The 12,474-nt window shown below is 41.8% G+C and overlaps 1 protein-coding gene across 3 annotated transcripts in view; it reads left to right on the forward strand.

Annotated features, from left to right (window-relative positions):
• The window catches only part of LOC125458253 (dedicator of cytokinesis protein 2-like), a 604,879-nt gene that overhangs the window by 477,764 nt on the left and 114,641 nt on the right, over window positions 1–12,474 (forward strand). For all 3 annotated transcript variants that reach the window (XM_048543364.1, XM_059650772.1, XM_059650774.1), the window contains exons 34-35: window positions 819–904; window positions 3,989–4,145. In XM_048543364.1, coding sequence (XP_048399321.1) covers window positions 819–904; window positions 3,989–4,145 — 243 coding nt within the window. The remainder of the gene's footprint in view (window positions 1–818; window positions 905–3,988; window positions 4,146–12,474) is intronic.

Raw genomic sequence — 12,474 nt, forward strand, 5'->3', positions numbered from 1 at the left:
CGTAGAGTGGCACCGGGTCAAAATCCTGGCAATCTGTTCCTAAAAGCATTCTGGGTGTCTGTACACCAAATGGGGCTACAATAATTCAAGAAGGCAGCCCCCCACTATCTTTTCAAGAGCAATATAAGACGGGCAATAAATACTGGCCTAGCTAGCGCCATCCATATTTCATGAAATAATTAAAAAATACACAATGCAGAGGAAAAAATGAGAATGAATTCCTTCCAAATTCTATGTGCTCAGAGTTATAACAACACAGAATTGCAAAGCTCATGCAATTACAGAAGCAGAGATAATGTTTGCAATAATTATTTGGAAGCGAAGGATAATGAGCAGGGAAATGCTAATTTAAGGGTTAGCTCCAATTGCCAAGTGAAGATGGGCCAAATGGACTCTTTCTGTAATTTTTTTGACTCTGTTAAATAAATCCAAACAATAAGACTAAGATGCCCAGAGTTAAACCAGAGATAGGTGATGGTAAGAATGGTGTGTGTGCGTGCGTAACAGATATTCAATCCAAATAATATCCTGCTTGCTTAAGAACGACTTAATAAGGCACTGTTGGAGTGACAGTCAGGGCCTTATACATACAAACACTGGGAACCAAACCAAAAGGAGCTGCTATGAAACAAAGGAGAGATAGTAGGAAATGCAACACTTTTTTTACATTTGCTGATTGATTACGAATATTATATCTATATTACAATATCTGGAGTGTTTTCAATCTTTCTGGCAGTAGCTTCGCAAACATTGTTCATCCTGTGCTTTAGTCTGTGAACTTTTCAGATCTCTTGAATAATTAATGATTTTTTTAACAGTTTGAAGATGAAATAATCCTGAAGTTAGATCACACGGTAGAGGGAGGATGCGGTGATGAGCAGTATATGGAGCTCTTCCAGAAGATGTAAGATTGCATTCAATTTAGAATTTCAACTGATATACACAAAGCAAATAACGAATACATTGAGGAGATGAATGCAGAGTGAATCAGAATCACAAGTCCATAAACAGAACAAGAATGAAGCATTGCAGTCCTCCAAAACATGTATGTCTTTAGATACATGTCACGAAGGCAGGAGGCAATGGACTAGATAATGAGTAGACCAGAAAACCCAGAAATCTAGGGAATGCTCTGGGAACTTGAGTTTGAATCCTGCCATGATAGGTGGTGAAATTTGAATTGAATAAATATCTGGAAATAAGTGTCTAATAATGACCATGTTGATAGTTGGGGAAAACACATTTGATTCATTAATGCTCTTTCGGGGAGGAAGCTATGCTGGACTCTAAAATGCCCTCTGGGCAATAAATACTGGCCGAGCCAATGATGCCTTAACCTGTAAGTAAACAAAACAAAAGTTGAAAGGCAGCATTCAGTTACAGAATAGAAAGGAGGGAGAGGAATGGAAGGTGTAGGCTACAAATTAATTTTTTTCAAAGGGTGAGACTTGTGGAGAAGGTTACAGACGTGGCTATGGACTTAACTCAAAACTACAGATTCCATGAACAACTTGGAGCAAATTCATGGTGGAAATCCATCACCTGATTGCTGATCCTTTAGGTCCTGTTTAGTAATATCTCCCTCCTCATTCACAATGCTCACCCCCACCCCAAGGTTCCTACATCAGTCCTGGTTTCCTACGTTCTGATCATTGTCCTGTATTGTTGACCTTCTAACCTAATCTCCAATTTCCATTTCCCAACTTCTAGATCTGCTCACTGGGGCTTGAGTTTCAGGTGGGGAAGGTAGGGAAGGGTTGTAGTGGAGGTGGTAATGGGGCTTGGAGGGTGCACAGGCAGCAATGGGATATTGAGGTGGCAGGTTTGCTGCTATGCAGAGGTCTTTGGAAGCCTTTTGCGTCAGTCAAAGGGCATCTTTTTTAAATTCAAATACATTTAGTCCTAATAAATAATCCACAGCAAATAAAAAAAAAACAATTTATAGGGAAGTTATGCTGTACTCTGATGAAGCCCAAAGAGTATTTTGTTCAGCTTCACTCACCATACTTCAGAAAGGATGTGAAAAGAATTCAAAGGAAATTTCTGGAGTGATTCCAGGAACAGAGCACTTTAGATCTACGTGTAAATTGGAAAGGCTGGTTTTACAGACCATGCAAGAATCCACCCCCCAATGCAAAATATTTTATGAACATAGCCTTTTCTTATTTTTAAGACAAATGTAAAGTGCTGTGTTGCAGTTGCAATGGTTGGTGAAGCTACTCAACGTTAAGTAAAACACAAGTTATTTAAACACTCTAGTTAAAATCCAACTAAAGAAAGAGGAATTTAGAATAACATAACTGTATTGGAAACTGAACAGAATAATAGATACAGTAGCTATTACTAATTAACTGTTCCAATGTAGTAACATCCCATAGATATACCCTCTGTCAAAAAGGCAAGATCAGAAAACAGATTTTGTCTCATATATGATCCAGTAGCCGAGAAAGAGAACCCACAGCTTTTAGCACTAACCAAGAAAGGGAAAAATATTGTCTACTTCTTCCAGCCCATAACAGAAACTGCTTCAAGCTAAACATAAAAAAAAGAAAAAAAAGGACTAGGCTGTGACAGCTGGCCACACCCATCAAGGCAGCTTCTATTGTTCTACCTTTTTAAAAAAAGGCCCCACAAGCGATTTACTTTATTTGCTCTCCAAGTAGGCAGCTCATCACCTTTGCCTTAAAACCTCTCTTCAAAATAAAACAGGTCAAAATAACCTCTTAAAGTCACAGCATTCTCACACTGGGGGGTTATTCTTTTTTGAATGAAAGGGCTTGAGATGAGATTTGACAGATGCAGACAAGGCTATAACAGGCTTAGATAAGTGAAAACACCTCTGTTGATGGTTCAGGGGTTTGGAAGAAAATGCAAATATAGGGTTCCAGGCAAGAGATATAGAAGGGATTCACAGGTCACCTATATCTCACAACAAGTGGTAATGACCTGGAATCCACTGATCTCAGGAGGATGAAGCAGACACAATGATTTTAAAAGGAAGGTGAATGGGCAATTGGAGGGGAAAGAAACTTGCATTGCTACAGGGCTAGACTGAAGGAGTAGGTCTCACTGGATGGCTCCATGGATGCTGAAATGGACTCAATGGGTTGAATGGCTTCCTTTTGTTTCATAAGTAACTCTTTGTTTTGAGTTGTATGGCTTTTTTGGTCTCTTACACACCACTGCTCCCCTCAGCTAAAACATTTATGAGTGGGGGTGCACCTCGGAGACCTGCAGTTGCCCTGATATCATTTCGCCCGTTAGTAGGCCGGCAACTAGATTTCCATCCCTCAAGGTAAAGAATTCCCACCTCAGAGTTGCCGGTTAACCAGAGGCTAGCTGTTTTCTCCAGCACCTGAAGGGGCATCGGTGACCGCTGGTACCACGCTGAAGCACTGAAAACATCGGCTATGGAATGATGGAAACTTTGTGTTTGGGGATCTGCAGTTGGGAATGGGGTAGAAGCCAAGGCTTGAAAGGGAAGGTGAACCTTGTTATAGGGTAAGAGGAGGGGTTATACAGCTTAGGTGGGCTGTCCAGTGGTCTCTCCAGTGGTCCCCCCAGTGTCAGTTAAGAAAGACCACATCTCACCCAATAACAGTCCAATCTAAGAATGTTACATTTGATAATGTAAACGGGCGCAATGGAAAAAAGTTGGGATCATGGTTAGAAATTGCATGAGGGTCTGTAAATTCAGCTCTTGCATGCTTGGAAACCAATTGTCATCCCCTCACTGACCTGAACACTTTCACCACTGACAGATTTTGTGGCACAGGGAGTGGGCTTAGAGGTGGCCATGAGCAGGAATGAATTTGGTTTAATCTTATCACTACACCTGCCCACCACATCCTGAGACTGACAATGAATCATAAAATAATCACCAACAAGACGGAGAGGGGGAGGGGGGGGTCGCGAGAGAGAGAGAGAGAGAGGTTTCCAATCACTTCCAATGACTGTACATGAGACATCTTGTGACTCTATCTTTTAGCATCCTGAAGTGTGCTGAAGAACACCCCGCTATTGCCAAATCAGTGCAACATTTTGTCCACCTGGTAAAGGGTCTCCTGGAGAAACTGCTGGATTATAGGTCGGTGATGAGTGACGAAAGCAAGAGGAACCGTATGAGCTGCACGGTTAACCTGCTGGTAAGTACAAAGAAATTCCTTCAACTCCTTCACTCAACATCTTTACTCTTGACAATTCTCCCTCAACCTCCCTTTTGCCATCCGCTGTCTTCAGTCTTAACGTATGGAATTCTCTACTCAAAATATTCCACCTCTTCCTTGTTTCTCTCCTCTTTAAAATCTTCAACCAATTCTTTTTGCCCTTTTATGTTACAGCATCATCTTTTTATAATTCCTGTGAAGCATGCGAAGCATTCTACCTTAAAGGCACTGTAGAAATGCACACTGATCCACTTCAGATGGGAACAAAAGGTCAAAGTTTAATGTCTGTTCCATATGCAACCTTGAAGTGTGAAATATTCCCAGGGTGTTAGAGTGTGTGAATTATGCTTCACTTTCAGCTAGAGAACATAGAAATAACAACTGGAGTAGCCCATTCAGCCATCAAGCCTGACTCTTGATTAAACAAGAGAGTTAAAGGCCTCAACTCCCCTTTTGTGCTCAGCATAGCCCTCCACTCCCCAGTACTTCAAAAATCTGTCCTTCTTAAATAACATAATGATCTAGCCTTCACAACTCTAAGGTAGTGAATTTCAAACATCCCCTGCTCTCTGGAGGAAGAAACTCCTTCACATTTTGAGTTTGAATTTGATTTAATATTGTCACTTGCACTGAGGGACAGGGAAAAGTGTTGTTTTGTGTGCTATGAAAGCAGATTGTACCATACAAAGTGCATTAGAGTAGTAGGACCGAGTGCAAAATACAGTGTTAAAGCTGTGGAGAAGGTGCAGAGAGAGAGAAAAATCATAATTAATATTTGAGAAGTCCATTCAAAAGTCTGATAACAGCATGGAAGAAGCTGGTCTTGAATCTGTTCATGTGAGTAGTCAAACTTCTGAGCTTTTGTCCAATGGAAGAGGGTGGAAGAGAGTATAACTGGGGTGGGAGGGGTCTTTGATTATGCTGCTTGCTTTCCTGGTGCAGTAGGAAGTGTAGACAAGTCAGTGGATGGGAGGCTGGTTTGCATGATGAATTGAGCTGTCTTCACAATTGTCTGGAGTTTCTTGTGGTCCTGGGCAGAGCAATTGCCATATCAAACTGTGATGCATCCACACAGGTTGCTTTCCATGATGCATCTGTAAAAATCAGTAAGAGTCCTCGTGGACATGCTAAATTTCCTTAGCTTCCTGAGGAAGTTGAGACATCATTGTGCTTTTTTTTGGTTTTAAATATGTTTCCCTTTGTTCTATACCTATGTTCCTCAGCTCAAGATGCCCTTGCCAGTGGTAATATCTTCTCAGTATCTATCTTGTCAAGCCCCCTCAGAGCTGTGAATGTTTCTTTAAGATCACCCCTTATTCATATGATCTCTAATGAATAAATGCCCAGCCTGTTTAGCTGCTCTTGATAAGTTGATTCCGACATTCCAGGATTCAGCATTGAGAATTTCTTTTGAACTACCTCCAATACCAATAAATACTTTTTCAAATACTGGGATCAAAACTATATACAGTACTCTGGCATCAACAAGGTGTTGAGCTGGAGGAAGACAGCATGTTAAGCAACGTCAGAGGAGCAAGAAAGTTGACATTTCATGTTTATACCCTTCATCAGGTTTTGAGAAAGCACCAAGGAAGTATGTCCCCCCACTCCTGTGTTGAATTGAAAAGAGGATCCATAGCTAGCCCTTTTCCCTGCAGAGGACAGGTCCCTGCATGTGCCTTGATTAATCAGAGGCTTTATAATGTTTCTATTTGGGTAAGGAATCATAGAATCTGTACGGTATGCAAAGAGGCCATTCGGTTCATTAAGTTTGCACTGACCCTCTGAAAAGCATCTGACCTCGACCGAATCCTCCACCCTATCCCCGTAACCCTGCATTTGCCATGGCTAATCCATATACCCTGAACACCCCTGGACATTATAGGCAATTTAGCATGGCCAATCCACCTAATCTTCACATCTTTGGACTGTGGGGAAAACTAGAGTACCTGACGGAAACCCAAGACAAATTAATCAAAAATACAGAAATGACCATTGCAATGTCTTCACTTTTTTTATATATAATTATAAAAGGGCTGCACCTTGTTCTGGGATAAAATTTTACCAGCACTTTTATAAACATCTAACACTGCAAAAGGTCTTGCAGATATCTGGAATGCTGTCCCTAACTTGGGGGAGAAAAAGGTGCTTACCAACACTTCAGTTGTTACGTATTTCATTATATGGGAGTGCCACTGGTAAGGCCGTTGTTTATTGTACATCAGAGAAGGTGGTGGTGAGCTCTGATATTGATTTTGATTTTGAGTTCTTGATTTTTATTGTCACTGTACTCAAGTACAAAAGTACAGGGTATAGTGAAAAGTATATAATGTTGCCAGACAAAGCGCCATTTTAGGTACAAGCGCCAAGGTACTGAATCTGAAGAGCAACGTATAAAGAAAGAACAAAGGCAAAAATTAAACCTTGCAGTAATTATGATGAACAACTGCAGTCCATTTAGTGTATGTAGACCCGTCGTGGTGTAAGGGAAGGAATTCCAGAATTTTGACCCAGTGATAGTGAAGGAACAGTGAGACATTTCAAGTCAGGATTATGTGGGACTTGGAGAGGAATTCGCAGGATAATGTGTTCCCATGTATCTGCTGCCCTTGTTCTTCGAGGTGATGAAGGTTTGGGATGTGCTGTCAGAGGAGCCTTGTTGAGTTGCTGCAGTGAGCCATGTAGATGGAACACACTGCTGCCGCTGAACATCGATGGTGGAGGGAATGAATGTTGAAGGTCGAGCAAGGGGCATCAAACAGTGAACTGTTTCATCCAAAGGCTTCTTGAGCGTTAAGCTGCACAAATGTGCTGTGCGAAGCTCATCTTTCTGTTCATTAATGTCTCAGATGGAAAGATCAAGGAAAAGGTTAACCAAATCAGCATACATCCCAGCAGACACACTGACTGCTCAGAGACTGACTCTAATTCAAGACTGTCCAAACAACAATAACTCAAAAGCAAAATACAGCAAGGACTAGAAATCTGAAAAAATAGACTAAAAATGCTGCAAGGCTTGGCAGTATCAGTGGAGATAAAAAAAAACAGGTCAGTGGCTTCTTATCAGGATTACAGACTATTCAAAATATAGATTATGAGCAAATTTAAGGGAGGGATTAAGGACAAGAGCACAAGGGAAGGTCTGTGATGGGGTGAAATTGGAATTAGATTTACTGTCATGCGCACTCAAGTACAAAGTACGGGAAACTATGAAATGTGTACAATGCACCACACATGGTAACATCTTAGGTACAAAATACCTAGTTACAAGTCTTAGGTGCTAAAATATATTAGGCATAAAAATAGAGAAATAAAGAGAAAAGCCAGAAGTTCTATTACAGTTATTCATAGTGTAAATTTGGAAAATAATGAAATGAAAGATAAACATTACAGTCCTTCTATAGCCTGCAGTCTCTCCACGCTGTGGGCTTTCTGCACATGGTCACGCTGTCCCTGCAATGCTCGGCTTGTGATCTGTTACAGGCTGCCCGTACCAGACCCCAGTCCACTGGTAACCCCTACAAGTCCCAATCCTGCCAGCTACTCCATTCCACTCCGTCCCACCGACTGCTGGTCATCCTGCTCAGCCTGGGCCTACCAACCTACCATTAAATGGCTAAAGTGATAAAGGTCAAGGCTAAAGGGAATGGTAGTGGGATGAGTGAAAGCATAAAAAGGTACGCACCCAGAGGAAGAATAGCTGTCATCCAAAAGAATAAAAACTGAAAGAAAAAGCAAGAATTAAAAAGTTGCTTGGAACAAAATGGAGGGGAGTCTGAGTGTGTAGGACTGGGCACTTGGAGATATGGTATTATGTGAATCATCCAGAAATATTTCCGGGCAGAGTTGGCAACTTCGCCATCATTCATGTATAGCACCATGATTATCTAAAATCCCCCTCTCTTTGCTACTTCAGTCAGGGCACGAACTGGTTTGAAATAAATGGCATATCACTTTCTCCAATGCAGCACTGAGAAAATTTTGAGGCAGACGTGTTCTATCATTGTCCCCTAATGTCTCTCAGTGTTATCCCAAGGCCTCCATTTTCGGATCAGGCCATTGGCTTGTCTAGCGCAGACTAGTAGGGCTTCGCAATCAGCTGACTCTCATTCCTTGCCTGACCCAATGCTGGTGGTGATCAGACATTATCAGAAATGTAGGTTTATCTGACTGACAGAGTCGAGAAAAATCCCAAACCTAATGAAGGAGCTGAGGTAGGATGATATAATTACTGGAAGTAATTGCAACTTTTACAAATGGGAAGCATTCTGTCTGAATGCATCTCAGCTTGCTACAGCAACTGCTCTGCCCAGCATCGCAAGAAACTTCAGAAAGCTGTGAACGCAGCCCAGATCATCACACAAGCCACTATTTCCACTTCTCGCTGCCTCAGAAAGGCAGCCAGCATAACTACAAACCCATCGCAGCCAACATTTAATCTCTTCCAACCTGGTTCATCAAGCAGAAGATTCAAAAATTTAAACATATGTACCAACATTCTCTACTGCAAGTATTAGACTGCTGAGTGGACCTCTCAAATTTCATAATCTAATGTTGACCTTGCTTTGAGCAGCTGTAACTTTGTATCACTCACCCTTTTTCCAATCGCCCTATGATATATATGCCGTTGTATGTTATGATCTGCCTGCAAAACAAACTTTTCACTGTACTTAGGTAGATCTGAGGGCAAAAATAAATCAAATCAAATCAAACCAAAGCCACTCTGAATCAATATTAGCACAGTGTGCCTGGGACCTTAAGGCAATGCAGTCACAGAGGCTGCAGACCTGTTCCCAGGCTGAAAAGTAAATTGGCGAATAATTTTAGAAGAAACTGAGGCAAACTAGACAAGCGATTGTCATCAATGTTAAAAAGAGCAAACATAATTCCCAATCAGAAGATGACAGACCTTAGTAGTGTTTCACCAGTAAGAAGTATTCTCAAACTAAACTCCATGTGGACTGACAGAATATTCCCAGTCAAAACTGCAGCGTGTAGTTTTTCTAACTATCTGAATATCTTAGCATATCATTAGGTCAGTGAAATTCCAACTGGTAATCAGTGAATTAACGCGATGAACTACCTTATCTTAATTAGCTAGCTTCATGTTTAATAATGACACATGTTGGAGAGTTTGCACATAACTCCCTGACATCAGTGGAGCTGCTTTGCTTAACTTAACCTCAAGAGGCAACAAGCTGAATAAATCATTGACTGGCAGTTTAGAGTTGCTTTGGAGATAATAAATTCAGATGTGTCAGAGTGTAATGTTTTCTACCTTCACCTTTGCTCTGCCTTTAATTTCTGAAAGAATGCTGGCAGAGAAGAGATGGCACATTGTGCTTTGAAGTGAAAACCAGTACTTAAAGTACTGATTGGAACACTAAAATATCTTCCCTTGCCTCTAATTTTCTCCACAGCCATCACTAATTTTTAGGTTGAACATCCAACTGATCCCACCGGTTAGAAATTTTATTTAAATAATGCCAGCCACAATTGGTGCTGTTATGGTGCCTTTAATAACACAATAGGGTGTTACCAAGCAGAATTGTAAAGGCTTGATATTGAAATGCATAGGGTGTCATTAGGACAAATAACTAAAAGGTTGGTCTAAAGACTGGGGCTAAAGGAGGAAAGTAAGATAATAGGCTTAGAGCCTGAGCAGTTGAAGACATTGCTGGCAATGGGCCAAAATTGAGGATGTTGATGAGGCCAGAGTGAGATGAATGCAGATACCTTGGAAGGTTGTGGGGGCTGGAGCAAGGCTTTGGAGCAAGAAGGGTTTGGAAGCATTGGGGGCAAATTTTAAAATAGAGCCATTGTTTAACACTGGGTATAGTAGATTACTGAGCATGGGAATGGTGGGTGAATGGGCCTTTGCACGGACAGGGACCTAGGCGACCAATCTCCAGATTGTAGAGGTTAATTCTGGCATTGCAATCACTGCTGCTACAGTGCAACCTGGCGATGGATTCTTCAAGAAATAGTGGCTACACTTCAGCTTCTGAATGTGCTGTTTTGGCTCCCAAAAGATAGCCACAGTGCATGTGCACAGTTCTGGTGGGATGGCAATGGATGCCATTTTGGTGAGGGTACTGGTGCATGTACAGAGCTTCTGCTGGAAGAAAGCAGTAGAACAGGATGGTAATGTCGATCAATGTGTGATGCTGGTTTGATGCCAGTGCAGCCAAATTGGAGCAAGTTGCTCCAGTTAACGCCATGTCTTCAACAGCACACGTTGAACATGCACATGCAGAATTCACATTTAGCAGCAGGAAGGAACAGTCTCCCATCTTCTACTCTCCAAAATATCCCCCCAGATCGCAAAGTGGATCACCTTCTACTTTCAGGGTTGTTGTCTAGCTATTAGCCTTCTACTATAGTTGACCCAATCAAACCCATCATCTGAATCCTCAGTGACAGTGCCTATGTAGCCACTCGCTCCAGAGTGATGTTTCACTTGATCTGTCATTGAGTCATTGACATGTACAGCACAGAAATACATCCTTCAGTCCCGCTTGTCCACACTGACCAAATATCCTGAATTAATCCAGTCCCACACAACAGGCCAAGCAACATCTCAGGAGCACAAAAGCTGATGTTTTGGGCCTAGACCCTTCATCAGAGAGGGGAATGGGGAGAGGTTTCTGAAATAAATAGGGAGAGGCGGACCGAAGATGGACAAGAGAGTTGCAGTGGGAGAGAAATTCCCTGAGGTTGGTCTGGAGGGAGGAGGGTAACTTCTTCAGATTAGGCATCCCCGGAAGAGGCTTCGCAGTGAGGTTAAAATTGTGATCAGAGATAATGGGAACTGCAGATGCTGGAGAATCCAAGATAACAAAATATGTAGCTGGATGAACACAGCAGGCCAAGCAGCATCTCAGGAGCACAAAAGCTGACGTTTCCACTATCCCTCTAAACCATTTCCATTCGTATACTTGTGCAGATGTTTTCACATGTTGTAATTTTACCAGCCTCCACCACATCCTTTGGCAGTTTATTCTATATACACACACCAGCCTCTGCATGAAAAGGTCCTCTGCATTGACTTCATGCTTCTTATATCTGTCTCACCAGTGTGCTGGTGCTGCCTGAATATTGGGACCTGAGCTGGTATGAGGTTGTGCACTTGCATCTCTTCTTCTCCACTGTGTTTCCTCTCTTCTGCCGCTTGCTCTACCACCACAACCTGGCCAGGCTAATGACCTTATCCATCAGAAAAGACAGCGAGACAAGGGTAGGATTGTGGTGTAATGTTGGGGAGAAGCAACATGTGTATCCTTTATATCACCTGGAGCTGGTAAATCAGAAGCGATCATAGAATGAAGGACGAGGGATCTGACAAGAAGAATTAGATGTGACGATATAGTTGTCTTTGATGTTTTAGTCCCATTGCTGTCACAGCACTGAGTAGGTGAGGGATAGGAGTGTGGAAATTGAGCAGTGTGTGAGACTGACTGTGCTATTGGTAGAATGTGGCATTTAATGAGGAATTCACTGACCTTACCCACTCGCCTGCAAATTGTTGACTTTTTCATGGCTCACCCTCCAGGTTCTCCTGGTTTAGGTTTCAATTTAGATTTTATTGTCGCATTAAGTTAAATACAGATATACAGGAGTGCAGTGAAAAGTGTATAACGTCGCCGCATATGCTTTGATCTTAGGTGTAAAGGTTACTAGGTACAAAATACTCAGGTATAAAGTAGTAAAAGAATTAAAGTTAAAATCTTAAGCATTATCGTTATAGAATAAGTAGAAAAATAAAGAAATAAGATAATAGCTAACATTGAAACCCAACACTGACAACAGAAGCTCTCTGCCTTTGAAAAGTTTCTCTCCAGGTTCACCAGATCCTGTGTGGATTAAAGCACAACTCACCTTGTCCCCTTGCTCTTTGAAGACACACAGGCTAGCATAGCAAATCTTGGAGCATGCTCTCTTCACCAGTTGCTGTACATCCGCGCTTCTTCCTCCTCAAACCCACTTCCATAAACAATCCCAGCTGCTGCTCCAATCAAAATGCATTGCCTCTTTAAAAGCTGCAGGCTGGCTTTAAGTAATGCTAGTTTCACATGAGTGCGGGTCCCCTGCAGAGGTACAGAGTCATTCAGCAATATAGTTAGCATCAGTTGCATATAGCAAGCATGAAATTGGCTTGGTGTCTGCAAAAGGAGAAAAGAAACCGGGAGTTAATTTTACATAATGCAATCCCAGTGCTTGTTTTTGAGCCTGTTCAACTTAAGGCCTTTATAATCTTAAACAATAAATGTACAGGGACAATTGAGCAATTGGAGTCTCTGCTGTGGCT

This window comes from Stegostoma tigrinum, chromosome 13 (genome assembly GCF_030684315.1).
Source record: "Stegostoma tigrinum isolate sSteTig4 chromosome 13, sSteTig4.hap1, whole genome shotgun sequence".
Classification (NCBI taxonomy): Eukaryota; Metazoa; Chordata; class Chondrichthyes; order Orectolobiformes; family Stegostomatidae; genus Stegostoma; species Stegostoma tigrinum.